Source organism: Triticum urartu, chromosome 4, assembly GCF_003073215.2.
Source record: "Triticum urartu cultivar G1812 chromosome 4, Tu2.1, whole genome shotgun sequence".
Taxonomy (NCBI): Eukaryota; Viridiplantae; Streptophyta; class Magnoliopsida; order Poales; family Poaceae; genus Triticum; species Triticum urartu.
The window spans coordinates 384,513,931-384,535,429 of record NC_053025.1 but is presented as its reverse complement, the minus strand read 5'-3'; the positions used below and the strand labels follow the sequence as shown (position 1 = coordinate 384,535,429).

Sequence of the window (21,499 nt, the reverse complement as noted above, 5' to 3'; positions counted from 1 at the left end):
CAGTGGTGACTTTTGGCGACAACTATCATGCAGCGATTGGTGTTGACGAGAAAGCAATGGAGATTTCTAGGGAGAAGACTCGTGGAGGAAAAATTCACCATCTCTATTGGGATAAGGTTGGGTGTGACAGCAATGATGGATCTCCACTGGACACAAGTCACGCAAATGAGGTGGCGGAAGAAGTCCCAGTTATCTATCGGTTGACGGTAAGTATTTCCCTATTTTAAAACGGAGGGAGTATAACTTTGTATTAAAGTTATAAAAATTAAGACACTTATTTTGGGATGGAGTACCATCCTATCGGCTAAAAAATAAGAATTCTTCAGGAGTGCACTTATGCGACCTGGTTATCCTCTTAGAGAATCAATACCATAGGGTAAGAAAGGAGATTCATGATACCAAGTATCCAAATAGGGTCAACATTTTGGGACACTGAGATTCCAGGTAAAAACTGTAGCTGCACATTCAATTACACAACTAGTATATGCAACCCTCAGAAGGGTAAAAAAGAGAGAAGAAACCAGCCTTTATTTGGTCATTCACGGAGGCCTTTTTCTGTATAAACCCAGCCAATCCCTGCACTAACAGTATACTACTCGCTCAGCTATGTACACTCTCGCTTCCAAATGAAGCGTGGTAACATCTGGTTCTAGTTTCATCTGCCTTCACTCTGCCTGCTTTGACAAAGTAAAGGGAACTGAGACCTGACTGCTCCCAAAACATTTCATCCATTGGTGCTTCCAAAATTGTCTCAGCTTCAGTGGAGATGAAGGTCACATCACGACTACACTAGCACTCAAGAACACCAAGCGGATTATAACTACACCCAGCAGACCAACCAAGAACACCAAGAATCATCTCAACACTGGAGCATGCGCTCACCTGCAATTATGCCGTCAGACTTAGGTTTGAATATACACACTTGTAAAGAAACACTAATATATACAGGTCAGCCAAGGGAGTGTACCACATTCTCATCAGTTCCCTCAAAATGGAAAAGCAGCACACCCATTCCTCTTCTGTTATCTCTCTCTGCCTGAAAATTGCAACTTAGATGGTCAAACACAAAACAGTAGATATGGAGATGATTGCCAAATGCAATTACAAGGACCAAGGGATTAGTTAAAACTAATAAATTAAGAAAATGGCGTGTTGTACTTGATACCTAATTTGCACACAGAAAGAACTATCTAAAATTATTGAGGGAAATTCAGTCCACCTACCACACAAGAACATATGGTGATTCCGCAAGCTGTCAAAGCCGAAGTGACTTCAGCCATCATCCCTGTGCACCCCAAAAATTAATTGACATGGTTTTACTAATGTTTGCAATGAAAGCTCAATAACATAGATCCATAATAAATTGCCAAAAATAGATGCTGCAAGTTAATTGATGCTTCAACTAATTAATGTATCCATTCAAGGAAGCGTCTGTTTCAGGAGCATAAACAAACAGTTAGGCATGGGCACGAAATGGAGATGAACATAGTTGCAGTGAAACTTGGCATTACTCTCTGAAGGTACATTGTAGACACTAGTAATGCATTTTCAGTTTAGTAAAAAAGTTTGATGGTAAAGGGGTATTACCTTTTCGATCAACACACACTATGCAAAGCCATTGGATAGAGTTGCCTTCTGTATTGTGCCAAGAGGAAATTTTACCGCATTTCCAATTATCCAAACTAGCAAAAACTTCCTTATAGGCCGGGACGCCAGGGCGCATGAACTCAGTGGAGCTATCACCTCGAACTGTTGAACCATTAATTTTTATGCCTAGTTCCTTGACAGTTTTGTTGTGCTTCCCGTTAATCTTTGGCGTGTGAACGTTGTTAACTGGTAAAAAGCCATCGCTATTTTTATTCACAAAGGATAACTTGTTGGAACTTAATATCTTCTGCCAATTGAATTTATAGTCCTCATTTTGTGTGGTTGGAATTAACTGCTCACTGTCACTTTCATCTTCAAGATCAGCGACAAAGTTATTAACTGCATCCGCCGTTATTTCAGCAGCAGAAAGAGCAGCTTGCTCCCTTAAGAACTGAATATGCAAACGATTAGTTACTACAGCCATCTAATAATGTAAGAAATCAATGATGATTATACCTACTTTCATAATTTTGTGCCTAGCACTGCGGGTTTTGGCATGTTGCAGCCACTGCTGATGACGCTGGAATGCATATTTACTGGACAATTTCTGCAACAAGACAAAAGGGGGGAAATATGTGTATAAGTCGAGTTTACCCAGATACTCAAGAGATAACGTATGTGTGTCAATGTCAATACATACTGCCATGGAATCCTATTGCTGCAGTATAGATTTGTCTGTAGCAATTCAACAATTTGGTAGCTCAACTACAAGTGAAGAATATGAGACTACAATTTTTTTAGTTAGATGGTTATACAATTGAATTAATTTCAGAACCACAATTTATGAAATTTATATTTGGGGAACAAGATTAAAGGGGGGCTTAGCCTTCTGATTATGGCAATTTTTCATTACTAAGCCTATCTCAACCAAATATAAGACGAAGAATACACTACTAAATTTGTCAGAATAATATAACAGAAATAAATCATGCATCTGTGTGAGAAATACTAACATCGTAAGTTATTATCTCCACTACTTCAGCGTTCGCAAGTGCATGGATTGGTGAAACTAGATTACCATTCACCTGAAAAAAAGAGCATGAGCACCCTCATGATTAATTGTTAAATCATACTACTAATGTTTCCACAACTAACCTTTGCTGCTACCATTTTATTGCCGATTTCTGTATGAATCAGATATGCATAATCAATCACAGTGGCCCCTTTAGGCAGGTTTTTAATCTGAGAGTGAAAATATAGTTAGCAAAGTGCCAAACCCAAAGAAAAGCTATGCTCTCCAAGTTCAGTGACTACCTCGCCTTTAGGTGTAAACACAAAGACACGGCTTCCCAGAAGATCTCTGGTAATAGTATCCACAAATTCCCTAGAGCTCATGTTACCAACAAACTCTTCTTGCCATTCACGGATTGCATTTAGCCAACCAATCTATGGGAGATGACAAATAATTGGAGGATTTTTTTTAGTCAAGCGAGGTAAAAGAAATAATGTGAACTGCAATAAGCTTTAACAAACTACTGCAATTATACTAAGTAATAAAACATATACCCTCAGAGCAAAGCCTGTATTGTTAAGACAGATCACTTTCCCATCTAAATTTCTTCCACTAGATATTCCAGGATGAACAGGTCCTGAAACCACCCCTCTTCCACTGTAGTGTGCAGCAATGCCTCTTTCTGCTATCAGATCCATATCCTCTGTTCTTATCTGCAATACAGTTGGAGCATAATTTGTGTCTTAAAATCAATCTTATACTTTCTCTAGCTTAAATTGCTAAGAGTAGGCAACATTACCTGAACTTCCAAATGGAACATACTCTCATTAAGAAACGGTATCACTGTAGTATGTAGACTTTGATAGCCATTAGGCTTTGGAGTTGCAATATAATCTTTAACCTATCGGCATAGCTGAGTTTTAGAAAAATGATAGAAGCAGAGTAAGTCAAAACAACATTGAATAACAGAGGGCGCATAACTCACAGCTTGAGGTATGGGTGTCCATATGCCATGAACAAGACCAAGGACATGGTAGCAGATCTGAATTGTATCAAACATACTTGTGCATCAGCGATAAATTGACTGCATAAACAAGATAATACTTAGTATATAACATTACCTGTTGTGCGGTGCACAGTGGCCCAACACCATTGCAGGATTTTGGTTTTATGATGATCCGCAGCTGAACAATATAAAAACATGTTTTACTAAGACATTCATAAGATGATAAACTGAGCAGGAATAATCACCTATAAAGATATTCAGAACATCGCACCTGAGCAACCTGATTTACCTCGTTTAATGAACTCTTGGATTTGATAGCGGTTTTATAAATGCTGCAAGATGATCCAAACAATCAACAATCCACCAACAAAACAAATCTTACAGCCTATTTCAAACATGGAACCTCGTAATAATTACCTTCTAATAAGACTACACATTGTTTGATTTTTCGGTTGTAAAATGTAAATGAGAGGTCAGCTGAACAAAAGACTATGCAGCAGCAAAAACCAATTTCCTTAACTGTGCCAAATTGTGAACTGATGTTTTGCCAATAATGCGATACAGTGGCAAAACAAATTATTTTTCCTTTTTATAATAAACAAAGAAATTGTGTGGCGACTAGTATGCCCCTCGAAATTCGTTTTTTGAGAAGAAACAGGCCATATAGAACAATAAGCTAAGCACATCTATATCATATACAGAAATTGCATCACTAAGTAGACATAGAGACTCTGCGGTCTAAATGCCCATCTAATAAAATAAACTTATCATAACCAAGGTAAAGTCTAAAGACATCGCTCATTTTACTATGGAGTAGCATGTTTGTTCTACCTGTAAAGTTCTTTACACACTGAGCGCACTTCTGTTTCAACACTCACAAGATCAAGAAATTGATCCTCAGCAATTTTTTGCTTTAGGATTTTATTTGCCTGGAATTGAAAATCGCAGAAGTCAAGAAACATAATTCAACACTAAATGCAAAAACATGTTAGTGCGCAATATCAAAAGAGAGAACCTCTTCCAATTCTTGTTCATGGGCTTTGAAGATGTCATCAACTCTTTTCCTTAGTTCAGCGAAATCACCAGGATTCATGTACATGAAGGACAGATACTCTAACTCAGACTGCAATGTTAAGTGTTAGTCATCAAATGGAATAACCAAACTACTAAGATTGCACAGAGTTAAGAATCAGATGGCACTGTAAGATGCTTCCTTGAGATAACATAAACATTATTCGCATTGCATGGATCTACAGAGTATGACACATACAAAAAAAAACGCATAAGGGCGCATTTTTTAACACTGTAATATACCATGTATAAACATCTGCTTTATATATAAGATAAGGGAACATATTTCTTTGGCCCCTTGACTTTGGCAGTAGGTCAATTGAAGTCCCCCAAAGCCACCATCACAGGGAACAAATGTTCTGGTTTAAAAAAACCAAGGAGCTGGATGCTTGGGTTTGTAACTGAACTTGAAGGTCAACTGAGAGTCCCCCAATACATTTGTATAATCAAGTTTTCGGTGAAATAAGCAAAATCTAACATTTCAACAGAGGTAAAAGCAAACATTGAAAAGTAGCAAAGTAGAATGTACTGTTCAAAAACAACATATCAGTAACATAAAAGAAGTATCACCGTAATGAAATTAGTTGGACCATGCACAACAATAATGGCTATCATTTAAGGCGATTTCATCAAAAGTACCTTTATTTGATACATTCCGAGAAGTTTTGCTAGGGGTGCAAAAACCTGCAGTGTCTCCATGGCGATGGCATACTGGAAAAAGCAGTGCTTACAATAAGATGGCACTGAGTTACAGCGAGATCTTATACCAATGAAAATAAGAACATACCTGCTTGTGCTGAGGCATATGTGTAAGAGTACGCATGTTATGCAACCTGTCTGCCAGTTTCACAATGATTACACGAACCTGCAGAAAATTATTATTTCATTTTATTGGGAAACTAGACTTCAAAATGCTGCCGCTGAAACATTCTATATGGGATAAATACCTCTTCTGTCATTGCAAGAAACATCTGTCTTAAGTCTTCAGCTTTGACATCTTGTTTTGAACTACCCTCATTTTTGCATTGAAGTTTCCCTAGCTTAGACACCTGTATTTGTGATTAAATAGGTTTATGATTGCAGTGAAACTATATCAAGATAATATAAGTTTACAGTTAGTAGTACAATAGAAAATGTGAACAGGTGAGATGAAAAGTATACCTTTGTTTCCCCTTCAACAATACGACTTACTGTTGCCCCAAACTCATTTTGGATTGTTTCGAAAGTAACCATGTCAGTATCTTCAACAGTGTCATGCAATAAACCAGCAGCGATTGATTCCCAGTCAAGTTCCTAGTTATGTCCATAGAGTAGAGCACAGCCTGACTTCATTATGTTCATACTAGGATACTTGAGAAAAATATGCCATTACAGGTTCAATGATATACTACTACTCACGTGCTCCCCAAGAATACGAGCAACTTCAACAGGATGAATGATGAAAGGTTCCCCACTCCGGCGTTTCTGCCCATTATGTGCTTCATATGCTAACTGCATTAGACAATAAACTATCATGACACGGATTCTTGATGCATTCTCGGAGGAATCAGCCAGTCTAGAATATTATTCAGAAGCACATGGAAGAGCAATATCAAATGTATTACCTTTAAAGCGTCATGTACGAAGTTCAACTCTTCAGGTTGAAGGTATGAGATAGCTGGTCTGAGACTCTGTTATGTCACAGCATTAATAGTTAACATGCAATTAAAAAATTCAACCTTGGCTCGAACAAAAACAAATATTAGTTGCATTTCAGGAGTGATCCTTGAACATTAAATATGCCAAACCAAGAATAACAACAACCGTGCTACCAAGTCAGTGTTTACCTTGGATGTTTTCACATTTTCTAAAAATATGAAGAAAAATATCGCTTATTTTTTTCATTATTGTAATGTAAAATGTATCGACAAGATTAAGGAAGTGCATGTGGTGTTACAGTAGTAAGGCACCAAAAGGCTATTTGATTTTATTGTATATGGTCGGAGCCTAGTAGGACTGCTTAGGGAGCTGGAACATAGGGTCCGTGACAGCTAAGTTACGGGAGCTAGTTGACACAACGGTGAAGAGAGGTATTGATATCCTATGTGTCCAAGAAAACAAATGGAGGGGACAGAAGGCAAAGGAAGCGGAGGATACCGGCTTCAAGTTGTGGTACACGGGACAGCTACCAACAGAAATGAAGTAGGCATCTTGATCAACAAGAGCCTCAAGTATGGACTGGTAGACGTCAAGAGGCAAGGGGACCAAATTATCCTGGTCAAGCTGGTAGTCGGGGACTTAGTTCTCAATGTTACCAGCACGTATGCCTCGTAGGTAGGCCACAGTGAGAGCACCAAGAGGGAGTTCTGGGAAGGCCTGGAGACATGGTTAGTAGTGTACTTATTGGCGAGAAGCTCTTCATAGGAGACCTCAATGGCCACATAGGTACATCTAACACAGGTTTTGAAGGGGTGCATGGGCGCTTTGGCTATGGCATCAGGAATCAAGAAGGAGAAGATGTCTTAAGCTTCGCTCTAGCCTACGACATGATCGTAGCTAACACCCTCTTTGAAAAGAGAGAATCCCATCTAGTGACTTCTAGTAGTGGCCAACACTCAAGCCAGATTGATTTCGTCCTCTCGGGAAGAGAAGACAGGGGTGCTTGCCTAGATTGTAAGGTGATACCAGGAGAGAGTGGTGTCCCTCAACATAAGCTTGTGGTGGCTGACTACCGCTTTTGGATTCGTGTCCAGCGGGATAAGCGCGCCAAAGTCGCTAGAATGAAGTGGTGGAAGCTCAAGGGGGAGGCAGCCCAGGCTTTCAAGGAGAGGGTTATCAAGGAGTGCCCTTGGGAGGAAGGAGGTGATGCAAACAATATGTGGATGAAGATGGCAACTTGCATTCATAAGGTGGCTTCGAGGAGTTTGGTGTGACCAGGAGAAGTAGAAGCTAAAGATACATGGTGATGGAACAACAATGTCCAAAAGGCTATTAAGGAGAAGAAAGATTGTTTCAGACACCTACACCTACACCTAGATAGGAGTGTAGACAACATAGAGAAGTACAAAGTGGCAAAGAAGGCTGCAAAGCAAGTTGTGGGGAAGCAAGGAGTCAGGCATTTGAGGACCTCTACCATCGCTTAGACACGAATGAAGGCAAAAGGGACATCTATAAGGTGGCCAAGATTAGAGAGAGGAAGACAAGGGATGTCAATCAAGTCAAATGCATCAAGATCAGATCCTGGTGAAGGACGAGGAGATCAAGCATAGATGGTGTTAGTACTTCAACAAGTTGCTCAATGGAGAGAATGAGAGCTCTACCACTGAGCTGGACGACTCCTTTGATGATACCAGCAAGCGTTTTGTGCGTCGAATCCAGGAGTCTAAGATCAGGGAGGCTTTAAAGGAGGCAAGGTGATGGGCCCTGATTGTATCCCCATTCATGTGTGGAGAGGCCTCGGAGACATAACGATAGGATGGCCAACTAAGCTTTTCAACATCATTTTTCAAGTAAACAAGATGCCAGAAGAATGGATACGAAGTATATTAGTACCAATCTTCAAGAACAATGGAGAAGTTGTACTAATTACCATGGAATTAAGCTGACGAGCCAAACAATGAAGCTACGAGATAAGAGTCATTGAGCACCGCTTAAGAGGAATGACAAGCGTGACCAAAAATCAGTTTGGTTTCATGCCTTGGAGGTCAACCATGGAAGCCATTTTCTTGGTACGACAACTTATGGAGATAAAAGGAGAAAAAGAAGGACCTACATATGGTGTTCATTGACTTAGAGAAGGCCTACAATAAGATACCGCGGAATGTCATGAGGTGGGCCCTGGAGAAACACAAAGTCCCAACAAAGTACATTACCCTCATCAAGGACATGTATGATAATGTTGTGACAAGTGTTCAAACAAGTGATGGCGACAGTGATGAGTGATGACTTCCCGATTAAAATAGGACCGCACCAAGGGTCAGCTTTGAGCCCTTATCATTTTGCCTTGGTGATGGATGAGGTCACAACGGATATATAAGGAGATATCCCATGGTGTATGCTCTTTCAGGATGATGTGGCGCTAGTCAATGATAGTCAAACAAGGGTTAATAGAAAGTTAGAGCTATGGAGACAAACTTTAGAATCAAAAGGTTTTAAGCTTAGTAGAACTAACTGAGTAAATGAGGTTCGGTTTCGGTACTACTAGGCACAAGGAGAAGGATAGCTTTGATGGGCAGGTGGTACCTCAGAAAGAGACCTTTCGATATTTGGGGTCAATGTTGCAGAAGGATGGCGATATCGATGAAGATGTGAGCATCGAATCAAAGCCGAATGGATGAAGTGGCGCCAAACTTCTGGCGTTCTCTATAACAAGAGAGTGCCACAAAAGCTAAAAGGCAGGTTCTATAGGAAGGCAATTCGACCCTCAATGTTGTATGGCGCTAAGTGTTGGCCGACTAAAAGGCGACATGTTCAACAGTTGGGTGTAGCGGAAATGCGCATGTTAAGACGGATGTGTGGCCACACAAGGAAGAATCGGGTCCGGAATGATGATATACATGATAGAGTTGGGGTAGCACTGATTAAAGCGAAACTTGTCAAACATTGTCCGAAATGGTTTGGGCGTACACAGGGCAGGCTCCTAAAGTTCCGATGCATGGCGGACAGTTAAAGCGTGCTGATAATGTCAAGAGAGGTCAGGGTAGACCAAACTTAACATGGGAGGAGTCCGTAAAGAGAGATCTGAAGGAGTGGAATATCACCAAAGAACTAGCCATGGATAGGGTGCATGGAAGTTAGCTATCCACGTGCCAGAGCCATGAGTTGGTTTCGAGATCTTATGGGTTTCAGCTCTAGCCTACCCCAACTTGTTTGGGACTAAAGGCTTTGTTGTTGCTGCTGTTGTATAGGCTTGGATACTTGCAAAACAACAAGAGAAATGACAACAAACATTATATTCATTAACATACTATCATGAAATGGTCATAAAGCTAGTGAGCAAATAAAATGTTGATAGAGCAAAGCAATTAATCATAATCTTAAGCTGGTTTTAGAATAAGAGGCATGTGAACATGACTAGTACAAACTAAATATACACCAAAAATGAGCAAAGAGTGTTGAGCTTTTTGGTTTGTTGGCACACCTCCCACAACGTTTCTGGAGAAACAAGGTCAAACGGTCCTGACGAATAGCAGGAAACCTTCCATGTTGATTTCACAGGAGTTGACCAATATCTGATTTTTTTTCCCGATGAAACAAAACTAGCTGATGAACCATGGCCCAACTTTCCTTTGTTGATGTCTTCTGCCCAGGTGATGTGCAGTAACTGGAAATAAAAGGCAATAACTATTAAGGAAGAATCATTATAATATTTCAAATGCAACCAATGCGCACAGTGACCAACTATCGGTATGAGAAGTCACTCGCAAAATTAACTATTTCAGTATTAGTATCAGCACCATTGTATGTCAGCCAGTCTCTAGATACTTTGTCTATAGTTTATGGTAGCTAAGAAGTAAGAACATGCTCTTCTGGATAGACATGTGCCTTAGATTTTGCTGTTGTTGGGTGATCTCGATGTATGAACCTTTCCACTCGTTCAGATTATCTTGAATTAACTCTTTCACTGCGGTCTAAATGAAACAAGAGATTAGCCCGATTTCTCTAAGGAATAACAATTCCTCCGTCTGCTACCAATTTGTTTCTCACTTTAGAATATGCGCAATCAAACTTCTAAAATTCCACACCTAAAATACACAAAAGTACTCAGTCTGACAACACAAAAGCTAATTAGTATATTTCAAGCAAATTTAGTTCCATAATGTTATCATATACACACCATGAATATGTTATGTTAAAGTCAGTACTCAGTAGTCAATAGATGAAACCCTGGCGTGTGTCAATTTCTGAAAAGATGTCCACTTGCAATAGAATGGACACTCTTATCTTGTGAACAAGATGGGAGAGCTAAGAAAATAACAGTGGGGCGGCAGGCATTAAGCCTGTATGAGTACATACAATCTGTATGCCAATGTTGGACAATCCAAAGGGCATAGTGCATACAAGAGATTACAGGTTGTGAAATTGACAAGGTGATTACAGAACACATATTTCCATAACACAAGTCATTTTGAATACATTTAGCAGCAATTGATCCTAAATGAGTTTGCTGATGGAAACTATACGGATGTACATGATAATGGAACACGTAAGGAAATAACCTGTCATACAAATGGGGATTTAATTTTTTTCCCTTGAGACAAGGTACTTCACAATGGCCCTTGACCCAAAGGCTAGAGGTATCAACCTTGGTTTTGATATTTCGGATCAGTAATTTCACTAATTCCACCAAAATGAGATAAAACACTAATATCCATTGTCACTCGGTTATTAAAAACCTAAAGTAGCAGAAATACCAAATTATTATCAACAGCATAGCTATACAGCAGAATCTCTAACGGGTAGGAGCAACCCACCGTGTTGTTGTTACTCTGCCGTGGGCGACCTCGCCGCCTCCCGCCGCCTACGGCTTCAGCGTGGCTACAGGAGGAGCACTGCGTGGTGCTGGCAAGCGCGCCGGTGAGGGCGCGTGGAGCGTTCCAGGCGCAGGAGAGCACGCTGCATTCGTAGGGCCTCCCAGCTCCGCCGCCCCCCTTCCACAAGGCCCTGCACGAGCTCGCGAACTCCAGCGACGACGCTGCACGACAGGAACAAAACAAAAACAAAAAATCAGGCTCCGAAAGCAGAATTCTCCCCTCAAAAACCTAAGGCGAGGCAACGGGAGAGGCTTAACCGAATTGCAGGTTTAACGAGGAGTCGGGGCCTACCAGACAGAGCGGCCGTCGGGGGTTGCATGGCGCGGCGGCGGCCAGTCTCATCGGCGGCGCCGCGGGCGGCGAAAGGGGGCCCTCTTCGTGGACCCGGGCTCCGGCAGGGCGCGAATTGGGCGAAACTCGGCGAGCGGTGGAGAGCGAGAGGGGGTTTGCCGATGGGGAGGAGGAGGAGGGAGGAGGCGAGACGGGGAAGAAGAAGGGATAACAGGGGACGGAGGCCACACAAATGGCCGCGGCCGTGGTGAAGTAAAATAGGGCTCAACACAAAGTTAGGCTTAAGAATGGTATCAGAAAAATAAATCCAACTTACAGCTTACATATTTTGACCACAGTATTATTTTCATACAAATATAAATCGATATTCTCGACTAGGTGGATAAGATTCAAGTAGTATACATGATATAAACAAGTAGACACTTTCTTACACCCCCAATTAGTATGTGCTTACAGTATTACAATGAAATGGAAACCGAAATGCAGAACACATAAGCAATCACAAAAGGATGTGTTCGTCAGGTATCCTATGCTAGACATGTGGCTTCCTGCATCTATCCTCAAGCAGTGGAATCTACAACTTCTGCCGGCTGGGAGAAAGGAACAAATTCAACAGCCAAGGTCTTTCAGTATCTGATCCCCTTTGCGACCTCAAAGAAATGGGCAACATTTTCCTCGGGAGTCCCCACCTTAATGCCATGACCAAGGTTCAACACATGTCCTTCACTACCAGCCTTCTGCACGGTGTCGTAAATCCGCTTGGTTATGAACTCTTTGGATCCAAAAAGAACACCAGGGTCCACATTTCCTTGAACTGCTATGTTGGATCCCAATCGTTTCCTACCCTCGGCCATATCAACCGTCCAGTCCAAACTAACAACATCAACACCTGTCAACGGAAGCCTTTCCAGCAATCCACCAGATCCGCTTGCATATAATATCAGAGGTAAGTCAGGATGTGTTTCCTTAACAGAATCCACGATTTGCTTAAGATATGGCAAGCTGAATTCCTCAAAATCAACTGGACTGAGTTCTGTAGCCCACGAGTCAAAAATTTGGACAGCCTGGGCGCCATTGTCAGCTTGGTATTTAATGTAGCTAGCCATGGAAGTTGTAAACTTCTGTAGCAAATTATGTAGAATCTACAAGAAACAGAGAGCAGCGATCAAGGTCAATATTATTTTCACAAGAGCGCACGACATCAGAGAAGGTTAGAAGGAAAGGGAACATAATCCAACTGCATATCTCTGATTTCATTCACTGAACAATAAATAAGATTAATGAATAATGACAACAGATTTTACATATGACCCATGCTAATAAAATATAATGCTGTGATTTGCAGTGCTTTGCCATATAATTATATAAGTCAACTAAAATATTACGAGATTGCTAACAGCATAGCACTATCAGTAAGTCGACTAAAAAAGGCACTATCAGCAAGTTTCAACCTATTAGGCACTGGGATAGTTTCGAAGGAAGAAATAATAAATTGCCTCCGAAGGAAGAAAATGCGTTGTGCAAAATATTGATTAGAACTAGGATTGTTTGCAATACCGCTGGTTCTGCGAAGGCCATTCTCTTAATCTTCGAGAAATTCTTGGATGAACCTCCCTCCACGCAATAAGATGCCAAGGTAAAGGGGGCTCCAACAAAACCAAGCACAGCAGCTTCATTCTTAACCTGAGAAGAAAACAGTGGAATCCCCCTGTTAAAATGATTGTTACTGCTAAAACAACAGCAGAGACAAGCACGCATAGCCTCACACTCTTTAAGGAACATATTCTATTAGTTTAAACAGTCAATAAATATTGAAACTGTTCCAATTATAATAATTACCATGATAGTTACAGCTCCAAAATTGTGTCGTTAATAAATAATCTAACTGAATATAATGAAAATGTTATTTAAAAAACCATTGCGATATCGAGCACTTGTCATGACAAATAACATTCTTACCCATTACTGGATGTGTGATTGTGCAATTGTACAGATTCAGAAAGTAATGGTACTCCCTCCGTTTTTGTATACAAGGCCACTTTGTTTTTCGTGTCAAACTTTGACTTATAATTTTGGTAAAAACAAAATATGGGTTATATGTCATAAAAAATATATCAGAAAATTCTTTGAAATGTGCATCCATTCATCCAATGACATACTTTTTATGGCATATAACTCACATTTTGTTGGTAAAATTAATGGTCAAAGTTAGACATATAAATATTAAGTGGCCTTGTATAAAAAAAACGGGGGGAGTATAAAAATACAGAAGAAGCCTATTGCCATGGAGAAGATGACACTCTATAGCCTAAAGACTCTCGGTAGGCAAGTCTCCGAAAGTACAGAATGTACCTAAAGTATCTAAAAGTTGTTTACGGATTGAGGCTGACCAAGTAGAGGTACAATGGGTAACTTAATTATCAGATAATGTTATAGCGTCTAAAATGTGGAGTTGCAATGAAGCCATGAAACCCGTGCAAAAGCATGCACGTGAGCTTCTCAGATTCAGTGATTACACTATCATGATTCAACTTATCTACAATATTGTAATGACTCTGAAAAGCTCCAAGTAATGCAACATTGAGAAGTTGATACAGCTAGTTAGCAACTTGATAATTGATCTATTAGAATGTCACACTTTGAAGAAGGAAGGTGTAGACGGACCATAAAAGTGTAAAATTACATGTTGCTGTCCGAGTATCCGAGAATGCATTTGAAAGAAACACCTATTTCAAATTCCCATGCCTGACCTCTGAAGAGTATACTAACCTCTCCTCGCAGCAAATTTAAAGCCTGTCCTACATAAGGGACCCACTCCTCTGGAACGAATTCCCTGACTTCGTTCACAGCCGCTGCTGTTCTTAAGGGATCATATATCACTGGACCTTTTCCTTTCACAATGTCAAAAGGTATATTCATCCCAGGAAGTGGAGTAAGGATATCTGAGAACAAGATAACCTAGGAAAGGCAAATGACAAAAAACAAACAAGAAACTGCGTCAATAATTGAACATCAGATACTGGCAACATCTCAAGTCATGTAAGCCTTTGAGACTTGCAAAAGAGAAATTTGAAAAAACATACAGAAAGGGCCAAAGTCCACGGCTTACTCCATCAGGCTTGAAAACCTTCCATGGCTGCAGAGAGATCTCAACAACAAGGTCAACATTTTCTGATCTTTCACGGAACAAAGGATATTTCTCGCAGAGATTTTGATAGCTCTGTTACAAAAATCAAAATGCCAACATGTTAAGGAAAGAAGGGCTCTCTTTTCTTGGTACAGAAGAAAAACAGCCCAACGAAAAGAGTCATTATTCAAACAAGAAACAGCCTAGCTCACTGTCTCTCTAGTGGTAACAACCATGCGGTCCAACAAAATACATTCTGCTGTCCAACAACTTGCTCTGTCTTTTATGAACAGAACTGTAAATAAAATCGTTCTGGTGGATTTGAAAATAGGATACACCAGGAATGGTCACTAGTTCTACATTGTGCAGATAGTTATGCCAGCCTATGGTTACCTTACCTAGTCCAGATCTCTCACGCCCTATTATACTAGGAGTATTTAGTAATCTAGTTTACAACCATGTCTTATCTTGTTATAGTTCTATGAATTTCTCAGGCTCAATTTTAACTGAAACCATAATAACTTCAAGTAATTTAAATTCGCTCTGTCCAGTTGCATCTTATTGACTCTCTTTCTCTAACTGATCTCGACTTTTATTTCTCTAATATAATTGCAGGCCTGAGTGCTAATTGGGAAATGCTTGTGAAGAGAATAAGTGGTGTTTCAGATCATGTTGTTATTCAGAGTGAACCTGCCTTCATGTACCTCCCGGCCTGCCTCATGAGCCAGACAGGCGGCCTCTCCACCTTCTTCCCCTTGATTGCGCTCACCAGCAGCGGTTCCTCCGCCGTCCCGGCCACAGCCGCCTCCGCGACAGCCTCTGAAACACCCCCAGTCAAAATAAACCCTACACGCTTACATCTCCCATAAAAATCTTGTGCCAAACCGCCGAATTGGTGAGCAGAGGAGGGGGCAGCTCACCTCCGACGGCGCTGCAGCGGACGGAGGGGAGCGGCTGGCGGGCGGGGCCGGCGCGGGTTGTCTTGCGGAGGAGGGAAGTGGACGGCAGCGAGAGGGGCGGGCAGGCGGTCGCCATTGGGGCTGGTGGGGCGAGCCGCGGAGTGGGAAGGCGACGACCTCGGCTCCGGGGGGAGTCGAAGCAGATGGGGGTGCGATGAGAAATCGGGATTTGGGATGAGATGTCTGCTTACGCGGATAATAGTGTGGGCGAGCCGCTGCGATTGGTGTCTCGGATCTCCAGATGGGCCACTCCAGTCCACTCGGTGCTACTATTTTTGCGTCGGCTAAATTTCGTGTTTTGAGCCTTTTCTGAAACCTATTTAAAATTTGACCCTAATTTAAATTTTTTTTTAAGATCTGATCCTTTTACTACCGTCACGGACCATGGCGGTAGGGTATAACAGCCTACCGCTAAGGTCCCTGGCGGTAGGGTTGCATGCCCTACTGCCAAAAACCTCTTAAGTATTGAACACAGTGTGTGCTCATGCCTACCACCAAGCACCTTAGCGATAGGGTTGTGCAGGCTACCGCCAGCCCGGTTGGCGGTAGCGATGTTTCCTACCGCCAAAGTCCCTGGCGGTAGCAAAAGGTCAGATCTCGAAAAAAATTTAAACTAGGGTCAAATCTCGAATAGGTTTCAGAAAAAGATCAAAACACGAAAATGTGCCTCGTCCCACCTCAGGCCAAACAGCCCGCGTGTTGTTAAAAAAAAATAAAAAAATATGTGTCTTTATACCGTGGAATGGTGGATGAGTATATCTGAATCTTTATGATATAAATAAGGCACGTATTACCGTGCAGCTACCTCAACATAGCATCAGATTGTCAAGAGGTGATCAAAGGCATCTGGGAGGGTGTCGGTGAATCGCATGAAGGAATTATTAGGAAGATTCACCGGAAGAAATTTTCTTTTGCTTCTTGTAATTTCGTTCATGAGTTTTGAGCTAACAATTATGAAGCCCATAAAATAGCTAGGCAAGGTACTCTTCTTCCAGCAGGAAGATATACCCCACGACGTCCTGGTAATTCCCATGAATATTGTGACTGATTAATAAAGCCTGGCTATTTTTACTCCAAGAAAAATGTATTACCGTGCAAAAAAAGTACTAAAATTTTGAACCAAAATTTATATCTGTTTCACAAAATAATCATAATTTCCTAATCCTATTGCCCAAACAATCTCAAGTTTCCCAAGTTAGGGCCTCTTTGATTCGTAGTATTTTGAAAACGTAGGAATAGAAAAAGTATAGGGTTGGAATGGCATGCCCACTTGAATCCTATAGGATTAACAATGAGTGTTTGATGGCACGGAAAAAACAAAGGAATCGTAAAAAGAGGTTGGGGTGGATGTTAGATTTTCTATGAAATGTAATACAAAAGATTCCATAGGATAAATTCATATGGGATTCAATCCTATGAATCAAATGACCAACATAGGAAAAAAAATCCCAAGGATTTCAATTCTTCAGAAATCCTATAAAATTCCATTGAATCAAAGGAGCCCTTAGTATTGGAAACGTGAAGTATTTACCGAAATCTTTCAAGATGTTTCTAAAATAAACAAAATTTAAACCAAAATTTAGAATACTCCCGCAAAATTGCCATTAACTTCCAATTATGTTGTCCAAATAAGCTCAAACTTTTCTAGATTACTACAGAGTGGCCATGGGCATTCAGTTAGTATTGTTTGGTAAAATATGGTTTTGATAATTTTAATTCATACTGTATGAAATAAATCTACAGTTCGGTTTCGGTAAGGTCCAACTATTTTGGTATGGTTTCCATAAATACCATACTAACCAAAGTTTACGTGAATTTAAGAATAACAACACGACTAGACATGACAAAATTAGGAAATTGACATCAAAAAACAAGTTGCGGGGCAACATCATGTAGATCACATCTAATGAATTGTACCTAATACTACACCAGGCTACAAGTAGAACCTTAATGTAAGTTTTATCATGTTTGACATGGTTTGTACGTCTGTTGAAATTTTATAATAAGTCATGATCCTTTTCGCAAAGAAAAAATTAGCAGTCAATCACTAATCACTGAATTAGGTACTGCAGTACTCGTTCATACGTACAAAAGGGGCTAAACCACTCATGTGCTAGTAATTTTATTACTCATGGGTAGGGTATCAATAGGCTTTTATGAGTCATGTGTGTTTCTCGTGCAACACAGAGAGACAGACCCATATTGGAAGGATCATTCTGGGCTATTTGGTTAGGCTGGCTACCGGCATTGTGTGAGAAGTGTGGTGAGGGAGTCCTGGATTAGGGGTCCTCGGACAGCCAGACTATATCCTTCGGCCGGACTGTTGGATTATGAAGATACAAGATTGAAGACTTCGTCCCGTGTCCGGGTGGGACTCTCCTTTGCGTGGAAGGCAAGCTTGGTAATTCGGATATGTAGATCTCCTCCCTTGTAACTGACTCGAGGTAACCCTAGCCCCCTCCGGTGTCTATATAAACCGGAGGGTTTAGTCCGTAGAAAAACAACAATCATAATCATAGGCTAGCTTCTAGGGTTTAGCCTCTACGATCTCGTGGTAGATCAACTCTTGTAATACTCATATCATCAAGATCAATCAGGCAGGAAGTAGGGTATTACCTTCATCGAGAGGGCCCGAACCTGGGTAAACATTGGTGCTTTCATTGAGAGTTCCACTGTGTCGTCACCATAAGGTTTGATGGCTCCTTCGATCATCGGCAACGATGCGATCCAGGGTGAGGTTTTTCTCCCCGGACAGATCTTTGTATTCGGCGGCTTCATACTGCTGGCCAACTCGCTTGGCCGTCTGGAACAGATCAAGAGCTACGCCCCTGGCCATCAGGTCAGGTTTGGAAGCTTGAACTATACTACCGACATCCGCGGAGACTTGATCTTCAATGGATTCGAGCCCATGTCAGGTGTGCCGCACAGTCACGACGAGCATGACTTAGCTCTGCCGCCGGACGGTGTTCGAGAGATCACACCTGTGGCAACTCCGGCCCTCAATCCGGAGCAGATCGTGCCATCCAAGGACGGGTGGATGGACCCCGCCACGGAGGCCGCACACCCAGCGGCGATAGAGCCAAATACTGACTTCACCTCCTATGAGACCCGTGTTGCCGGACCCTTGGATTCGTCCTCGGCCACAGGCTCCGAACCACCTGCATTCGTGCCTATCGAATCTAATTGGGCACCGATCATGAAGTTTACCTCCGCGGATATCTTTCAGCACTCGCCCTTGGGCGACGTGCTAAATTCATTGAGGTCTCTCTCCTTGTCAGGAGGCCCTTGGCCGAACTATGTCCGGCTTGAGTGGGAAGCGGGCGATGAAGAAATTCATTCCCCACCCACCACCCACTTAATAGCCATTGTCGACGACTTAACCGCCATGCTTGATTTCGGCTCCGAAGACATCGACGGTATGGACGACGATGCAGGAGAAGAACAGGAACCACCGCCCACAGGGCGCTGGACAGCCACCTCATCATATGATATATACATGGTGGACACCCCCAAAGAAAGCGATGGCAATAAGGCAACAGAGGATAATCCCCTCGAGAAGCAACCTAAGCAACGGCGTCATCAGTGTCGCTCTAAGCCCTGCCATAGCAAAAGCAGCGATACCGGCACAAGAGACAATAACGCTGCGGACAGTGCCGAAGACGAAGACAATCCCCTCCAGCCAGACTTCGAGTGGGAGAATGGGCAAGCTAGCCCTAAGGAACAGGCGACAGACGGAGAATCAGAGGATGTCAAAGCAGGACATACAAGATCGATCTACGGATCACGGGGGCGCGCCCCAACGCGTTACGACGACCGTCACGCCGGATATACTAAAAGCAAATCTGGCCGGGCCGAATATAGCAGACAAGACTCGTATGAACTGCGTCGTGATATAGCCCGGCACAGAGGCGCCGCACACCCCCTATGCTTCACTAATGAAGTAATGGATCACGAATTCCCAGAAGGTTTTAAACCCGTGAATACTGAATCATGTGATGGCACAATAGACCCCACGGTATGGATCGAAGATTTCCTCCTTCACATCCACATGGCCCGCGGTGATGATCTACATGCCATCAAGTACCTCCCATTAAAACTCAAAGGACCTGCTCGGCATTGGCTCAATAGCCTGCCAGCAAACTCCATTGGCAATTGGGAGAATTTGGAGGACGCATTCCTTGACAACTTCTAGGGCACTTATGTGCGACCACCAGATGCCGATGACTTGATTCACATAACCCAACAGCCAGGGGAATCAGCCAGGAAATTCTGGACTCAGTTCCTAACTAAAAAGAACCAAATCGTTGACTTTCTGGATGCCGAGGCCTTAGCGGCATTTAAGCATAACATCCGTGACGAGTGGCTCGCCCGACACCTCGGCCAAGAAAAGCCGAAGTCCATGGCAGCCCTCACGACACTCATGACCCGCTTTTGTGTAGGCGAGGATAGCTGGCTGGCCCGTAGCAACAACACATCAAGAAACCCTGGCAATTCAGATGCCAAAGATAGCAACGGCAGGCCACGTCGCAACAGACACAAACGCCGTAACAATGGTGACAACGCCGAAGACACGACAGTTAATGCCGGATTCAGTGGCTCTAAATCTGGTCAGCGGAAAAAGCCGTTCAAAAGAAGCAATCCGGGCCCGTCCAACTTGGACCGCATACTCGATCGTTCATGTCAAATTCACGGCACCCCCAATAAACCAGCCAACCACACCAACAGAGAATGCTGGGTGTTCAAACAGGCCGGCAAGTTGGATGCCGAAAACAAGGAAAATGGGCTGCATAGCGACGACGAGGAGGACCCCCGGCCGCCGAACATAGGAGGACAGAAGAAATCCCCCCCAAGTGAAAACGGTAAACATGATATACACAACCCATATTCCCAAGCGGGAACGGAAGCATGCACCGAGGGATGTATATGCGATGGAGCCAGTCACCCCAAAGTTCAACCCATGGTCTTCTTGTCCGATCACCTTCGATCGCCGGGACCACCCCACCAGTATCCGTAATGGCGGTTCTGCCGCATTGGTCCTTGACCCCATCATTGACGGATTTCACCTCACTCGAGTCCTTATGGACGGTGGCAGCAGCCTGAACTTGCTTTATCAGGATACAGTGCGCAAAATGGGTATAGACCCCTCGAGGATCAAACCCACCAAAACCACCTTTAAAGGTGTCATCTCGAATGTAGAGGCCTGTTGCACAGGCTCAATAACACTGGAAGTAGTCTTCGGATCTCCGGACAACTTCCGAAGCGAGGAGTTAATCTTCGATATCGTCCCCTTCCGTAGTGGCTATCATGCACTGCTCGGACGAACCACATTTGCGAGATTCAATGCGGTACCGCATTATGCATACCTCAAGCTCAAAATGCTAGGACCTTGCGGGGTTATAACAGTTAATGGAAACACAGAACACTCGCTCCGCACGGAGGAGCACACTGCGGCCCTCGCAGCAGAAGCGCAAAGCAGCCTTATGAGGCAAACCGCCAATTCGGCGAAAAAGACCCCGGACACCTTCAAGCGAGTCCGGAGTACCCTGCAAGAGGATCGCCAGGCACGTTTAGAGCTCGCCTAGCAATTCGGCCTCCATCCTAGTCCCAGTCAAGCGGCGAAATTTGCGCCACGCGTACATAATTACGCACTCAAGGAAGCAAGAAGCTTTGAAGTACAAGGGAATCCTTAGGTGGTCTCTGATAACGATCGATATACCTGTTTTGCATACCCACACGCAACTTGACCTTGGATAGGACATGTCAAATAGTCCTGTTTTTTACTTATTAAACTACATGTATGCATACGCTTTGACGTATCATTTAAATAACAATGTACATCATCAGCTCATTATTGCATTCCTTTATCTTTTTTTCCCTGTCTGCTTACTTACGATAAGTCGCACCCGCACATTCTGATACGACCAGTGCGCCAGG

General features: G+C 42.6%; 2 protein-coding genes across 3 annotated transcripts; both read right to left on the bottom strand.

The window, feature by feature from the left end:
* Positions 1 to 411: 411 nt before the first annotated feature.
* Positions 412 to 11,739, bottom strand: LOC125551713 (putative GTP diphosphokinase RSH1, chloroplastic). Its single transcript, XM_048715008.1, has 24 exons — positions 11,480 to 11,739; positions 11,129 to 11,349; positions 9,796 to 9,978; positions 6,281 to 6,346; positions 6,075 to 6,167; positions 5,838 to 5,969; positions 5,624 to 5,725; positions 5,464 to 5,541; positions 5,316 to 5,387; positions 4,621 to 4,728; positions 4,437 to 4,534; positions 3,877 to 3,937; positions 3,721 to 3,783; positions 3,585 to 3,641; positions 3,399 to 3,500; positions 3,154 to 3,312; positions 2,902 to 3,033; positions 2,743 to 2,829; positions 2,601 to 2,672; positions 2,108 to 2,194; positions 1,588 to 2,038; positions 1,224 to 1,285; positions 968 to 1,036; positions 412 to 882 (listed from the first exon to the last, which is right to left on the bottom strand). The coding sequence occupies exons 1-24, from the start codon at positions 11,505 to 11,507 to the stop codon at positions 790 to 792; spliced, it is 2,676 nt and encodes an 891-aa protein (XP_048570965.1). The 5' UTR covers positions 11,508 to 11,739; the 3' UTR covers positions 412 to 789.
* A 148-nt stretch (positions 11,740 to 11,887) lies between these two features.
* LOC125551714 (uroporphyrinogen decarboxylase) lies at positions 11,888 to 15,782 on the bottom strand. 2 transcript variants are annotated; one of them, XM_048715010.1, is made up of 6 exons: positions 15,527 to 15,782; positions 15,301 to 15,425; positions 14,589 to 14,699; positions 14,249 to 14,437; positions 13,037 to 13,162; positions 11,888 to 12,621 (listed from the first exon to the last, which is right to left on the bottom strand). In XM_048715010.1, exons 1-6 carry the CDS (start codon positions 15,639 to 15,641, stop codon positions 12,106 to 12,108), a joined length of 1,182 nt encoding a protein of 393 aa, XP_048570967.1. In that variant the 5' UTR covers positions 15,642 to 15,782; the 3' UTR covers positions 11,888 to 12,105. The 2 variants fall into 2 exon arrangements, with proteins under 2 accessions (XP_048570967.1, XP_048570966.1); XM_048715009.1 differs by having other exon boundaries at positions 15,301 to 15,452; positions 15,527 to 15,747.
* Positions 15,783 to 21,499: the final 5,717 nt, after the last annotated feature.